Raw genomic sequence first — 17,529 nt, forward strand, 5'->3', positions numbered from 1 at the left:
TGATTAATGTTTAATAGTCGCGGATTTCGAAAAAAAACCATGCATTATTTTTGTGCTCAATAGTTCTGTTCGTCCAGCCCCTTCTATGATTTTTTTTATTTGTTAATTGTTTGTTATTTGTTAATTTTAAATGATTTGTTAATTATTTGATTATAGGAAAATATACTAATCTCCTAATAATATCTTTATTTGTTAATTTATTTATTTGTAAAATTGATAATCCATGTCAATTATTAATGTGCTAATTAGTTATCTAATTGTACGTGTTAATCTAATTTTATTTGCTAATTAGTTATCTAATTTTATGTGCTAATTAGTTATCTACTTTTATGTGTTAATGTGCTAGTTAGTTATCTAATTAATTATCAATTTTTAATTAGAATTAGTTAATCCTTAATATTATATTTATTAGTTAATTGTAGCTAGTATAATAATTAATTAACAATTATCAATTAGAAATTGAACATCCTTAGTTTAGGATTAAACATCATTAGTTTAGGATTTAAAATATCATTAATATTATATTTGTTAGTTAATTGTAGTTAGTATAATAATTATTAATTAGAAATAATTAATCCTTAGTTTAGGATTAAACATAATTAGTTTAGGATTAAAAATATCATTAATATAATATTAGTTAGTATAATAATTAATTAACAATTATTAATTAGAAATAGTTAATCCTTACTTTAGGATTGAACATCCTTAGTTTAGGATTAAAAATATCATTAATATAATATTGGTTAGTTAATTGTAGTTAGTATAATAATTAATTAACAATTGCAAATTCGCAAATAGTTAATCCTTAGTTTAGGATTAAAAATATCATTAATATAATATTAGTTAGTTAATTTTAGTTAGCATAATAATTAATTAACAATTACTAATTCGCAAATTTGGATAGTTAATATAATTTTCTGTTAAAGGATTAGTTAATTAGTATATTTTTTCGATAAAGGATTACATAATTAATATTACATGTTATGATTAATTAAAAATTATTAATACAGATACGCAAATTATTAAAAAAATTCCATTTCTTAGGATCCAGCTCGCCTCCGGCACCATCTACTGCTCCGGCTAAGGTGCCCCCTCGAGAGACCGCTCAGGAGCCCGTGGACACGCAAGTTTGATTTTTTACCAAAAAATAATGTATTAATTAAATCTAAACTAAAATTAATACTAGTTGTTTATATGTTATTTCAGGTTCATCCTCCTGTGCCTGTGGACCCGTCTCCTGATGCTGATGTCTGACCTTACATAGCGCACGTAGACTGAAGAAGCATATTATGCTCAAGGGCGCAAGGAAGACAAGAAAGGATGATCATGACATTGAGCATCCTATTATCAAGAGGAAGAAGAGGAATGGAGATGATGGTGAGTGGTGGGGTTCTTCTTAGGCCTAGGACTACTTAAAGGCTCTCACATGTAGAACCTAAGATTACTATAAAGGCTCCCTCATGTGGGATCTATTAGAAATTGTGTATATGTAAATAAATTGTATATTTTATGTTAATATTATTTTTTTGATTTTATTTTTTTAATGATAATTAGTTATCTTAGTCTTTATTATCGTTTATTAATAATTCGTGCGATGTCCTAAATTAATTATGAAAAAAATCTTGACATATTCGAAATAAAGTAATGCCTTGACTAAATAATAAAACGCTTAAATCAATACCTTATAAAATAACACTTAAACCTAACGATAACAAGTTTCCAAACAAAACTTACTTCGGGGCACTTTACAAACCCTAAAACGATGATCCAAACGTTTAGGTATGCTACTTGATGTATTGAACCTACATTGTTGTTCGCAGAAAAAGATATCATGTTCTATATAAAATATTGATATTCCGGAGTTTTGAGACATGATTAATCCTTGGTCAGAGTATGGAAAAGACGTGAATATCAAAATTTTGAAATTATACAAAGTGTGGAAAAATAAAACTAACCCCTATTGCGCACAAAATTGGTGCGCAAAATGTACTTTTATAACTTTTTTTTTTGTGGATTATTTTGGATCAAAATCCCACTTTTGAGGTCAGTTAAGTTGCGGACTCAAATTAATCCCTAGTTGATTGAGCAGATATGGCCTTCGAGCATTATTTGAGTACTTAACGAGCCAACTTTTATCCTTTTCTGAATTTACGTATTTGTTTTTGTAAAATAAGCAAGAAACATGCAAGTTTTCTTACGTTAATACAGTTACCAAATTTTTGCCATAATTTTGTTCATAACTTGATATATTATTGCAAATTTTAATGCTACTAATTATTTTATAATTTGATCTATGACTTAAACTTTAAACCTTTTTTTTCCTGGTTATAACATAACTTGAAGTAGAGAGCAAGTTATTTCTAAGTTATAAATTGATTTAACAATATTTCAACTTTCAAGGGAAAAGCCAAATGATTTTTCTCCAATTTTCCTCTGTAACTTGAAATTAGAGGTGTCAATAATACGGTTTGGGCGGTTATTTTATAAATTTATACCGTCCCAATTTTTCGGTTATTTTATTTTGTAGAATTAAAATTAGACTTTTAAAAACCGTCCTATCAAGTTGGTTTCTCGTCGGTATCGGTATGGTTCGGTTAAGTTTCGATTTTTTTTTTTTTAAAAAAGAACATCATGTTATAGTCACTAGTAAAAGTTAAGACACAATATTATACATACTTCTATAGGACTTTGACAAAAACTCTTTAGGTATTTTTACTGATTAAAAGGCGATGAATCAAGTAAACATGAAAGACGAGAAGAATAGAAATTAGTCCTACTATTTTACGGTAGTGTAAAATAATGTTAAGTAAAAAAAAAATTTAGATTGCACGAGCATTTAAAAAATCAATCAAGATGAGACTACTAAGATTGATTATCTAATAAGATGATTTAAAATCATATTATGAATGAAAAGATATCTAATACTTTGTAACTTTCTATCCAAAAATCGTTGGAATACGCTTGTATCTACTAGTTACTACTCGAGATGCTAGAACTAATTTAATTTCAATAGAAGTAATATAATAGATTTTAGAGTTGGAACTTTAGGTGTTAATTATGTTGCCGGCTTGTAGTAATTTTTATCATCCCAAAACCAAGGCGGAAATTTTAATATTTATTATATTTAAATTTAATATATAAAATATATTTTACATATATAAACCTATTCGTTTCGGTATTTTTACGATTTATTTTTCTAAAATTAAAAACCTACCTAATTATTCGGTACAGTTATAAATTTATATAAAAATCTTCAATTTTATTAAAAAAAAACCTATAATCGATTCGGTACGGCACAGTTCGGTCCGTTAATAAATACCCAAATGCCTATGTCAAAAACAACCAAATCTCCCTACCAGCTCATCAACCCCAATCCTAAGTTGAATTATAAACTACAATGGATTTGGTCTATCAAGACTAAACAAAATCAAATTCTTCCTATGGCTTTGCTCCCACACCAAACTTCCTACACCCCCATCATAGAGGAATGCATATTGACCCCATCTGCCCCATATGTTATAAAAAATAAAAAAATAATAATAATAAAAAAAAGGAGCTAAAATAAAACAAAATCAAACAGATATCAGAATAGAAACTGCAGTAAACATACTTAAAACTCTTGCAGAACGATCAAATATAGCCGCCATTGACACGAATAATCTGTCCATTAACCCATTCAGAAGCATCACCAGCCAAAAACGCAACCACTGGTGCAACATCCTCCGTTAAAAACATAGACCCAAAAATTGAAATAAAAACAAAAATCTCACGATTCCACGCAACTAAATAACAGAAAAATAAAAAAATCTGAACTAGAACAACACAGATCTGCTAAAAAAATGTTAGATTTAGAGGAACATACCACGCGATCGGAATATTGTGATGTACGATTTTACTGAGTATGAACGGAAGGAGAAAATGGACTTTCGGTCAGCTTAACAGTGTGTGGTTGGTTGGGTGGGTTGTTTCATAACAATAAGTTGGATTGCAGTATTTCTTTCTTTTTTAGGACCCAAAAAGTCTTCTTGGTTTTGTTGGTTTATACCCACCAAGTCAATGCTATGAAAAAAGAACCAGGAAATAATGAATAATGAAAATATATTGACAATTATACGCTTTTTTTTTTTTTTTGCTTATTTAAATATAAAAGATTCTGGAAATAAAATGATCAACAGAACAAGTGGTAACGGTTCCAAAAGGGGAAAATAAAATTTTGGATTAGTTGAATCAAAGTAGCTATAAAAAAACAAATATTACAACTATAGATACATAAGTGAATATTTAGTTATATACGCATTCCTATGGATTGGTAGCTGCAAGTGATGATGACAGATGGTGGATCAGCAATGCCATTGACGGAGTCTTTGCTTCAATTTTTCGATATGATTATGAGTCTTTTAATCGATAATCGGGCTATTGGTTAGATTTTTAATTAATTGTGAGATAGTTAAATTAGGCCAATAGGGATTTACGACACGTATTCTTCCGTTAAAATGGGCGATATTATCATACAAAAAGAGAATCAAGCGATATAAATAACCTAAAATTACACCCAGAGTGTTAATATCTAACTTTTTCCACGCTTAATACGTAGTATAATTTCATGAAGATGATACAAGTGTAATATGGCGTGAAGCCAATTAAATCACTTTTGTAATCACTTCAAAGTCAAAGTGTAACATCTTTTACATGTTAATACACATTGTTGACGTGTGATATTATGTAACAACGGAAAATAATATAATTTAAGCTGTAACTCACACATTTCTTCATGATATAATAATCAATAATATTCGTGAATCCACCATTCACCAGAGAAACTCTCTTTCTATTCAACTATAACATCTGGTCTCTCTCTAATCTCTGGTGATACACTTTATTATCCAGATCTAGCAACGACGCCATGCCTCCCGTCGCCGCCGACAGTGGCGGATCCAAGAATTGAAGGTCGTGGGTGCTCACTTCCTTAAACGTAGGGTTGCTAGTAATCACATAGTATAAATATACAACAATACCGAACACTATGAATAAGAAAAGTTAATGAAAAAAACAACGGTTAATATTATCATCACAAAAAGCAACTTCTAATCTCAAGTCACATGAGCTACTAATAAAGTTATCATTATAAAAAGACACATCTAGTCATAAGTCATAACAGTGCTCGACGACCTTTCATACGTTGAAAACGATGAGTAATAGTATCATATCTTACAGTTGCGAATATCTTACGCTCTACATAGCAAACTAAACAACCATTCAAAAATTCATCACCAATACTGTTATGAAGCTCATTTTTGTTGTACTTCATGGAAGAGAAAGCCCGTGTCACGACCCTAACTGGCGGGTCGTACGGGCACCTAGCATATTACTAACTAGTAGGCGAACCCTGACCAACCACCCAAATACTCATCCATTTTATAACAAATACTTTCTTAAAACTCACAAGATTAAAATACAAGCTTCACACAGACTCTGTTTCAAATACAATAAAACTGAAAAGAATTTCCCAGGATCTGTCTAGACAGGTACAAGAGCTCCTACTACACAAGAAAGACAAAATAAATGACCCAGCCTCTGCCTGGAGTGAGATAAGCGAGACTGTAGGAGAATGCCTGGAAATCCACACGAAGAAACTTCAACTTAAACCTGCAACATATCTACAGCCCAAAAGGGATGTAGCAAGAGTAGTATCAGTACACCATACGTACTGGTAAGCATCATAGTTTGACTAAGATTAGTTCACGTAACACAATATAAGTCAATAAGATAACAAATAAGTCAAGGCTCTTGGGATTCTCAATATAGATTCCTTTACTATCACCCTCTTATCTCCCTACTCCAGCTATTTATTTCTTTTATTCCCAAGAATTACATGTTTTCTATTTAATCATAACCGATCCCTTCCTTCCATCCAACTTATTAAATCTCATCTCCACGCTCACCCTATCCTCTAATTTCTACCTTTTTATCCGTAGAGTTTATCTACTCAATTTACCTACTACGATGTGATACACCTAGAGAATGGCTTACCATCTGAAATTCGCTACTACACTTACCTTTATAATAGCCACCACCCCACACACAATCTCAACGAAATCATAAAGATGCATAAGCAATATAACCGACAGGCAGTACACACATACATGACATAGAATTATGAGATGTAGTGTAATGCAGAATGCAATGCAAGGGCCAAACCATACTGTACATACATGCTAACTGATGTCATTGCTCAGTAGTCATGACCTGCAGGGGACCCATGGTGTCTATGTACCACTCGTTCCGGATACTCATCGAACCTGAGCCATAAATCCTCCGCTCCGAAAAGATCCTCGGATGCGGATCCATATTGTATAGATTTCTCGTATTCAACTCAAAATGGCCATATGACCAGATAACACAACTGCCCATACTCAGTCTTTCCTGCTCCATGTATTTCCTCATAACACATGCAATGCAATGAAAGGATGCAATAAATCAAACAAGTCATGAATCATGCCCTTGATGGGCGTAGTACTAATCACGATTTCCTTCAGTCCTCTCAATACAAACCTCTTGTTAACAAGAGTGATAATCATGCGAGTATTTCACTACATCTGGAAATAAGGACGGAAATCAAGTATTCCTAGGGATACATAATCTAAACAACGAAATACCTCCTTCCAGCCATGATACATAACGTATTCCCTATTCCATAAAACATACCCCTCAATGATGATAGCACTCACCACTCAATCAATATTCATTGTTACCCTAGCTAATATTAATACATAGTTTTATTTAAGTTTTAGAATATGTCCATCCAAACTCCATGTCCGTAGACCTAATCATGCAATCTCCCGTTAACTCTAAAAGTATAGACGATTCACTAATCAAAGTCTAACTCAAGTAAACCATAGCCTACCTTGTTGAAGAACAGCCAATTGAATCCCCATGAATTGCTCGCCTTCCTAACCTTCATCCGAATCCATGAGAGGTGATCGCCGTGGGGAATGGTGTGAAGGAAATATAAAAAGTTTCTTTTCTTGATGTCAAGGGTTTTTCCTTTATGTGGAAACCTAATAGCAGCCTTGGAGAGTCTTTTATTAAAAAGGAGGGTAAAATAAACTAAGTGAACCAAAAAAACGCGATCTCGCTTCCATTTCGACCGCGGCGCGGCGGTGCAGGTGTGTTATAGCGGGATCTGTTGGGTGCACTGACCGCTATAGCGGTCCGTTTCCTTCCCTGGGCCCATGATTTCTAATTCTATCCGAAATTGATTTTTCCCACTATTAATCTTAAAACACTCCATAGGGCTTATTATTTATGATCCTAGACCTAGATTGGGCATGGGTTCGCAAAGTGTTAAATAACGACCGGACGGGTCATTACAGCCCTTTCCACAGACGCAGTAGTAACAGGAAGAATGAGAGTCAACTTGATAAGCAAATAACCAAGTGGCCAGCTTTGATGCTAATCTGACTTAACCAGCAATTTTGCAAGGTCACTAAATCCCTTCAAGTTGAAGTACCTCTTGTCAGAACCACGAGCATAAACTATAAAACTATCAAGCTGACAACTGAGATCTCGAAGCTTACTATTATCAAACTCAATCATATAACATTTAGCCAACCTCATTATCCTGTTCTTATCAAAATTTCCGAATGAATTAACTAGATTCAAACTAGCCATACTGAGAAGTAAGTCAGTACTCACAGCATCGAAACGATTCTTAAGCTCTTGAAGATGTAAATCAATAACAGCATAAAAAATATCAACGCGTAAATAATGAGAATATGTAAGATCAAGAGATCTACATTTCATCTTCCATGATAGTAGCTAGCGTCCATATTCGGAATGATTATACAATATTTATCACAAAAGGAAGTGTTACACCTCTCATTTTCATACGTTGAGTTCTGCCAAAAGCTAATTGTCCTAGCCTTGGGAAGTAGGACAAATTTTTTTCGAGGTCATGGGGATAAATATGTCCACCTTGAGTATATAAAGGAGTAAACCATGTTTAGTAAGCCTCGGGAAGGTTTAAGACTCGTCGGATCATCGGAGTTAAGTTTCGGTGGAAGTTTGGCAAAAAATCACATTCTGGCGCACTTTGTGGCACAACATGCGAGCAGCAAAGCGCGCTTTGCGGCCACGCAGTTGCTCAGCAAAGTGTGCCAGTGAAATTTGGTGATTTTGCAAGCTTTGCGACACAACATGCATTTAGCAAAGCACGCTTTGCGTCTAGCAAAGCTCGCCGCATGTTGTGTCGGTCCAGAATTTTCTGGACCACTATATACAGAACCAATTCAACCCAAATTCATTATTTTTCCATTTTTGGGCATAGAAACCTCTAGAATTTTCTCCCCTCTTCATCCACAAGAATCCAAAGGAAATTGATGATCAACTTCATCAAACCAACAAGAATCAAGAGGGTGAAACCCATTAAAGTCATCTAAGTCAAGAAATTCCAAGAGAAGTGAACTAGGGTTTTGGTGCAAGAGGTGTATTTCCACTCAAGGATTATTCTACCATTATCTAAGGTAAGTTTCATGATCTTTCCATGTTGTTTGAAGTATTGATAAGTTGAAACACTTGGATTGTACTAGAATATAGCAAATGGGTCATAAATGTGAGAATAGTGTCAATGTTGAGTAGTAGTTGGAATGAATCATGAAAATGGATATGTTGTGATTGTACATACGTTATAAATGACATTTAAAACATGAAATAAGTACTATATGTGAAAGAACGCGATAGTGAACTTTGGTCATGATTATGGAGAATTTGGAGTGAAGTTGTGAAATGTGGGCAATGCAATTGAATGATGCTTATTGTTTATGATATGGTGATTGTTGTTATGAATGTTGGGAGTTGCTATGGAATATGGAGGAAGACATATAAACAAAGGAAATGCTGCCCAATTTTCTCTAGCTTTAGTAAGCACATTCTTGTAATTGTGTAGCTAATGACTTTACACGAATTCTCTCAAGGTAAAACGAGTGCTTTAAGGGAGAACGAGCAAGCAATAAAATAGCTAAGCGACAACGGTATGTAAGGATAGTCTCTTCTTTCTAAGGCATGAATCTTATGGCATGATTTTCCTCTTTCTTTATGAATTTCCTATTTTCAAGAAAACTATGAGTCCTTGTTCATGAATAAGCCATATGAGATAAGAGATATGCGATGAGTACGATATTGATGATGATAAGCTAAGTCTAAAGAAGCTATAGTTCATGATATGATGTTCCTATAAAGCTAATGAAGCTATCCATAGTTCATTGATGTTGATTATTGTATACACTCACCTTATGTGCTAATTCCTTCAAGGTGAGGCGGATTGTTCATGAATGCTCCATAATGTAATCGGGGGTTCACGACCCTACGTCACCCCGATAAAGTATAATCGTCCATGAGTCTCATGCATGCATTATGATGAATTATGATGAGCATACTATGATGAGCAAATTATGATAAAGCCATGATATGCCTATGAGATGAATAATAATGGTAAGTATACAGTATTTGTTATGAAGTTCATGCCAGGAAAATGACATTATTTTCAATAGATTGTCCTTAATCCAAATACATGCTTTACGAAAAGTTATGATAAGCTTATAAGATGTATGTGATGATGATGAGATATACCGAACCTCATTATGGCCGGGTACGGAAGACATATATGGGATACTGTCGAGCCACTACGCGGCCGAATACGGATACTGTTGAGCCACTACAGGGACGAATACGGATACTGTCGAGCCACTACGCGGCCGAATACGGATACTGTCGAGCCACTACGCGCCCGAATACGGATACTGTCGAGCCACTACGCTGCCGAATACGGATACTGTCGAGCCACTACGCGGCCGAATACGAATAACATTTAAATGTGTATAACCAAATACGGTACTATGATATGTATATGTATGTGTTATGATGAATGCAAGATGATGATGAGGTTATGATTAGTTATGCTAAGGTCATGTTATGCTTATGCGACGTATAAAAATGTTAAGGATGATACCGAGCCCGATATGGCCGGGTACGGGGTTGTACTGTATTGTAAATTATTGCATATGTAAGTATGTGGATGTAACAAGTGTATCTTTAGAGGAATAAAGAGGTAAGTACGTACGACGATTGTTAAAAAGGTATTATGAGAAATGGACAGTTCCTTTATTTTATGCTATCCCTTATGTTCCTATTATGTATTATTATTGTTGATGCCTTACATACTCATTACAATGTTCGTACTGACGTCTGTTTCCTTTGGACCCTGTGCTCATACCCACAGGTAGACAGGGAGGCGACCCATTCGTGAAGGTTTAGTAGTCGATTTGAGAGCACTCCATTTTCCGGAGGTGCCATTGATTAATCTTTTGGTACATATGTATATATTCATGATTTGGGCACGATGGGGTCCTGTCCCGTCCATATGTCTAGTACTCTAGTAGAGGCTCGTAGATACGCAGTGTGGGTAGTATGGTCTCACAAGTTTCTCATTGTATATACATATATGTATTATTTTGATAGCCGAAGGGCTTATGTATATAAAGTGTATATGTTTTAAATGAAAATAGTTTTCCATGATTGTGAGCACAAGAAATATGAATGAAAGCAGATGAGTAATAGAATGAGTGGTGCTCGGTGGTTAGCCCCGGGTGCCCGTCATGGCCCTAGTCGGGTCGTGACAGGAAGAGACATTATCCATTAATAATTCGAATTCACAATCCCTGATTTTTTGTAATCTTTGCTTTGTAAGAGCAAGAAGTCCCATAACATTGACAATAGCATCCTTTGTAATGAGAAGCTCAACTCATTTGTCATCATTATAACTTTCCACATCAAGTGCAACATAAAAGCAAAATCAAATTCCTTAATCATACTCACAAGACTTTTAGTAACAAGTCTGTCAGTATAATTAGGACACTCACGTCCAGTAAATTCAAGAACATGAATGATTGATGGAAATAGGACAATGAGATTATCTAATGTTCTATGATGAGAACCCCAACGAGTATCACCTGGTCTTGAAGTCCACGTTCTTGATTTAATCCTCGCCCAGTATGCACTTCACCTGATATGAGCAATTCCTCTGATTTTTCAGCATGATGTTCTCGAAGCAAATCTCTGCGCTTAAAAGATGCTCCAACAATATTTAACACATTAATAACTATACAAAAAAAATCATCTACATTTGAATTCTTCTTTGCAAGAGCTACAAGTGCTAAATGCAATTGGTGAGCAAAACAATGAATGCAATATGCCAATGGAGTCTCATTCAATATCAAAGTCTTAAGACCATTTAGCTCTCCCTGCATGTTGCTAGCTCCATCATAACCTTGCCCAGTATTTGTGATGGACTTAATGAGTGATCTGAAAGAAAAGAGTAGATTGCCTCCTTTAATGAATAAGCAGATGTATCACTAATATGAATAATACCAACAAATCGCTCTACTACTTCACCTTCTTTATTAACATATCTCAGAACAATTTCCATTTGCTCCTTGTGTGATATATCTTTTGATTCATCAACTAGTATCTCGAAATAATCCCCATCCAGGTCTTCAATGATGGCTTTGATTGTTTCTTTAGCACAAGAATCAACAATATCCTTTTGAATACTTGGAGAATACATCATTTCATTTTTTGGGGCGTTTTCTAATATAATGCTTCCAACATCTTTATTAATATCTCCATACCATTGCAAAAGTTCGAGAAAGATACCTCTATTTGAAGAACATTGACTCTCATCATGCCCACGGAATGATAATTCTAGTCTCAAGAGAAACCTTGTCACATAGACTGAAGCACTCAAGTGACGTCGCGATTCACTTTTGTCTTTTTCGAGTATCTTGTCATACGCAGTTTGAATTTACTTTGATTGATTCATTAAATTAAGCGTCCTGTTAAAACACTTGTTGTGGATGCTATTTACCTCTCCAACATGAGCTCTAAATCTTTCAAGAGCCTTGTTCCAAGCTTTAAAGCCAATTTTTGCATAAGTTTCACTTGTATTTCCATTACTTTCATGTTCATTTTGGAACAAATAGCAACACAAACAATATGCAACATCTTTTGTTATACTGTACTCCAACCACTTACGACGACCCTTATACCAATTAGGACTAAACTGGCGCATTTCCTTCCCAAACTTAGTTTTAGGAAAATCAAGAACCTCAGGTTGGCAACGCTCTTTTTGAATATAATATCTCCTAACTTCATCAAGTATATTAGGGTTATATTCTGCAATAGGCTTTCTAATTCCCGGATCAGCTTCAAGAGATTCTAAATTAACACCCAAAGGAAATGTTTCTCTTCGAATTTCTAGAGCCATGATTTCCCTTTGAATTTCTGGAGCTACGGATGAAGTAACAGATGGATGAGTAGAACTAGAACTTGGTTGCCCAATTTTCCATCTCGTGATATACTAATCCATCTCGATTCACAAAGATAATTCCTACAAAAACAAGATTCACATAGTTCCTAAATCAGGTTATAGATAAGGCACAGAAATACAGAGTGTTTCTCTTAACCAGATGAGAATCAATACTAAGAAAATATTACATGTGTGTTTCTAGTCAAAATACCTTTACCAACAGTACCAATAGTCATTGAAGAATTATGTTCTAAGTTTCTCTTCCAAATGATTAGTTTATCTATTTATCCATTAATTCTTTCGGCAATACTTCATCAAATTTTTGCTATTTAATTTTTGGACAAAGTGCACATATTCAACAACAGTAATGCAGGGAGCATGCCTAGAAACTATGATTTCTAAAATGCTCTAGGACATACTTTTAGATATCTGGAGAGAAAAGTAGTAACATTTAAATTGGTAACTATGAGGAACCACAAGTCCAAAGAAAGAAAACAAGAAATTACCATTTACCAATCATAATATATTCATCAAATAACAGAAAAAGTTCCCCTAATCTGAATTTAAAGCATTAGCATTGAAAATCCCCAACCCAAAGTTCTTTTTTTTCAATATCTAACTTTAATCAAAACACCAAATCTTATTACGTTGCTTTTTGTACTTTGATTTTGAAATCGTTGAGATTTGGGAAGAAGAAGAAGAAGAAAGCTTGCTAGTTGTTGAGAAGCTTACTAGTTGAGATTTGGGGAAGAGGAAGAAGGGTTTTGCGTAGAGAGAAAGTTGTAACCTTTTAGGAAAGGAGATCTAGAAAGTAGAAATAGTAAATAAAAACCTAAAGTCAACAAGGGAAAAAAAATTAAAATATTAGAGTTTGAATAGAAAAGGTCAGCTTTTTCAACGTTTTTTTTTTTTAAAATAATACAGTCAGTACAGCTCTGGGAGGAAAAGTGCTTTTAATGTGAAAAAAATAAACACTCACAGTGGGAATCGAACACGCGACCTAAGGCTCGCGCACGCTGAACAGTTCAGCCAAATACCAAAGCACCCACCAGCAGTTTTGTTCTCTGGGTGCTTATTAATATATTATACCTGTTTTTTTATATTTTCTATTTAAATAATACGAAGTTCATGTCGGGTCAATGGGTGCTCGAGCCCCCAGCGCGGTCATGGCCGCTGAAGTTCCGTCTTGACCACCGCCGGTGCATCTCTCCAGATTTGCTACTGTCACAACTGCCGGCGCTCTCCAGATTCGGTCGTTTTCCGGCGTGCTGGCTCAGATCTGAGCTTTTTATTTTTTTATATTTCAAATCGGGGTGTATTTTATTTTCTTGTATCTAAGATGGAGGTTACATTTAAGTGTATTCGTTAATTTTTTAGCGTACAATCTAGTGTTTGGAGTGTATTTTATTTCTTGTATTCAATATTTGAATGAATTTGTTAAATTTTTAGTGCAAAATTCAGTGTTTGGGGGTATATTTTATTTCTTGTATTCAGTATTTTGAGTGTATTTGTTAATTTTGTAGTGTAAAATACAGTGTTTCTTTATGTATTTTTTTTGTATTCAGTAGAATGATGATACGTGTCCCTCTGTTAAAATGAAGGATATATTTGTGTCTAAAATATAACATATGAGTATATTTAAACCCAAAGTGTAACGAGGGGTACATTTGACCCTTTTCCGTACTTTTAATATGAATATTGATTTGGGTAAGATGTGATACAAGTGTAATATGGCGTGAAGCCAATTAAATCATTTTTGTAATCACTTCAAAGTCAACTATCTATGATACTCAAATCATGTTACTCGTCATGCCTTATCCTAAATTGTGTTAGCACAACCCTAGTAGACACGATAAACAACTATATGCTCTCCTACTTTAGTAATACGAAGAAGATTGTCCTGAACTCAAGGTCATTTTATAGTTGATATGCAAAGTATGAAAATACACACGAATATGCAAAGTATCAATAAGTGCATATATGTCTGTTTTCGAAGCATATGGTATAAGAATATCTATAACAAATATTGGATCGATGTCCTCCTATCTGTCTCATTTCTGTTCCAATTTATCTACGAATTGCTTGACCTTATATGAAATACTCGTCTCTCCCTACGTCAACTCCTCAAACTGTCTATAAGCTCATTCTCATTCCAGACAATTGAAACCGCTTCCTGAATAACCACACAAAATTTATACTGAAAATCATTTTTTATATGTATAGAAAATTACAGAAACTTGTACAGATATTATCGGCTTAGATAAATTTTTATTCAATCACGCCAATTAAAGGTCAGTCAAATATATTTCTAAGTTGGGTTTGATTTTTCAATTATCTAGAACGTATGACTTATGAAGAGTAAGATATAGTTTGTCTCTAGACTAAGCCTATTCATCGGTTCGATCAGATCGGGTTTAGCATATTTCGGATTATAATTTCGGTTTTCGGATTTCGCAAAATGTAATTCAAATCCGAACCAAATAGTTCAGATTGGATCGGATTTTAAGTTCTATTTCGGATAAATCGATTTTGGATAATTCGGATTTTTGATTCGGTTTATAAGTGAATTGCTTCTTCTTCTTCTTCTTCTCACAAAATGAACAACCAAATAAAATATTCATACCAGATTGCCTTAATATATATAGCCCGTTTGGATTGGCTTATAAGTTGGTCAAATCAGATTATAAGCCATTTTTAACTTATTGGGTGTTTGGCAAAAATAGAATACAATTTAGATTAAGTCAAAAAGTGCTTAAAATAAGCCTAAAACCATAAGTCATTCAACCCTGTTATTTTTTTGTAATTTTAAAAGCCATTTTGGTTTGACCAACAACTTTACTCTTTTATCCCTTATATTTTCTATTAATTTCAATATTACCCTTACTTCTAAAAACCCTTTAAGCACGTTTATCTAAACACGTAACTGTTATTTAAAAAATAAATTTCAGCACTTAAAAAGTACTTTAAGCACTCATGCTTAAAAACCACTTTTTTCAGCTAATCCAAACGGGCTTGTAGTTCCTTGTTGCTATAACAATCATATAAATAAAGCATTCATACAAGCAACTAAGTAATATTTTTGAATATATGGGTTGATGTGTAAATGAGTAAGGTATGTTTTTTCAGCAAAAAAATAAAATAAAAATAATAACAAGTAAGAGTAGGGTGTATTTGACTTATTAGATTGGGCATATAGGTAGGGGTGTCGAAGGTTTTTGAAAAACTGACTTAACCGACCGAACCGATTTTTAGGTTTCTTTTAATAAAACCGATGGTTTTTATATAAACTTATAACCGTACCAAATAATTAGGTAAGTTTTTAATTTTATAAAAATAAACCAAAAAAATACCAAACCGTACTAAATGAAATTATAAATATTTATATAATAAAATTTTATTCGCCTTACGTTGGGGGTGATGAAAACGACTACAAGCCGGCAACATCATTAACACCCAAAGTCCCAACTCTGAAGCATATAGCACTAATCCTATTGAAATCAAATTAGTCTAGCATCTCGAGTAGTAACTATTAAGCTATTTATAGATTCCAACGATTTTGGGTAGCAAGCTACAAGATATCGTATGATTTAATTTTTTTCTTATTGGATACTTAATTTTAGTGGACTTAGTTCTTGAGCCTCATCTTGATTGATTTCTTCCTGCTCGGGCGATCTAAATTATATTTTTGTTGTTGCTTAACATTGTTAAACGCTACCGTATAATAATGGGATGAATCTCTATTCTTGTCGTCTTTATGTCTTTTCTTGATTCATCTCCTTTAAATAGTAACAATGTCTGGAGATTTTTTTTTTAAATCAAAGTCCTATAGAAGTATGCATGTATCGTGTCCTAACTTTTATTAGTGACTTTTACGTGATGTTTTTAAAAAAATATCGAAATTAAGCAAATCATACCGATATTGCAGAAAAACCGATATGATGGGATGGTTTCGAAAACTCTAATTTTGGCTATACAAAATGAAAAAAATCAAAAAATTGGTATGGTATAAATTTTATAAAATAAGCGTCTGAACCGTATCATTGACACCCCTACATATAAGTAATGTGCTAATATCTAATGGATAGTCGGGTAGGCTTAAGCATAATGTATAAGAAATTCAATTTTCGAATATCCAAAATTCCGAAGCTCCAAATCCAAAATCCAAAATGTGGACAACTGGCATACCTTGAATCTAGCCTGCAATACTTTGGCACTTCTCTTATCAAATTTCTAGTTAGAGAGAGAACTAACCCTTGCCAAAATGCAGTAGTTTAGAGAGTGATCGAGAGAAATTTTCAGTTGGGAGCCCATTTTTAAAAATTAAATCCGAAATCCAATCTAGAATTTGAAAGTGACAAAATATAAATTCAAAATGTTCGGATTTGGGGTTTATCCAAAATATGCACACCCCTACCTAGACTACACATTGTTTTTCCTATATCTCCAGGGATTGCAGGGTTAATAACTCCGGGATAAATTGCTATGTATTATTTTATCTTACATTTGGTTATGAGTATTAATTAGTTTTAGGATTATTTTATCCCACTATTTATAATAAAATAATCGAATTAGCTATTTCATAAAAAAAACGGATACCTAATTTCATGAGATATGTATACTTATCTATCCCATCCAACCAACCCAACGATCCTAAAAGCTCCCGCAGACCGAAAACCTATATTAGGAACAAAATACTCTTTTAACAAGTAGAAGAGACACCTTTTATAGTAGTGCTAATGAGGTTGACCTCATTTAAAAGTGAACCAAATATTTTAAAATCCTTGAAGTGGTGGGCCAAATCTTTTACTCCTGGTCCTCCTCCTCCATTTTATACTTATCACATAAGATACATTAATGAACATATTGTTATAGTAAAATGTTTAGGATGCCCTTAACTATAAATTAAAAACAGCTTTATAAGTAAAAGGATGAATAATGGATATGAAATAGAAAGGAAGTTTGTTTTGAAAAATATATTTTGAGAATTTAAAAAAATATTAAAAATAAAATAGTAGAAATATCGATTAAATTAAAAGTATTTATAAATTAAAAAATAAAAATTGAGGGTGATCAATTTATAATTTTTAAAGCTTATAAACATTTGAGTGTTTGTTATACTACTAGCTATCATATGTAACGATTTTCTTTATTAATAATAATCTTCAAAA

The 17,529-nt window shown here is 33.4% G+C and overlaps 1 protein-coding gene across 1 annotated transcript; it reads right to left on the reverse strand.

The window, feature by feature from the left end:
• Positions 1–10,970: 10,970 nt before the first annotated feature.
• LOC132043321 (uncharacterized) lies at positions 10,971–12,319 on the reverse strand. The gene is made up of 3 exons (XM_059433822.1): positions 11,921–12,319; positions 11,425–11,836; positions 10,971–11,383 (listed from the first exon to the last, which is right to left on the reverse strand). Exons 1-3 carry the CDS (start codon positions 12,317–12,319, stop codon positions 10,971–10,973), a joined length of 1,224 nt encoding a protein of 407 aa, XP_059289805.1.
• Positions 12,320–17,529: the final 5,210 nt, after the last annotated feature.

Source organism: Lycium ferocissimum, unplaced genomic scaffold (genome assembly GCF_029784015.1).
Source record: "Lycium ferocissimum isolate CSIRO_LF1 unplaced genomic scaffold, AGI_CSIRO_Lferr_CH_V1 ctg2309, whole genome shotgun sequence".
NCBI lineage: Eukaryota > Viridiplantae > Streptophyta > Magnoliopsida > Solanales > Solanaceae > Lycium > Lycium ferocissimum.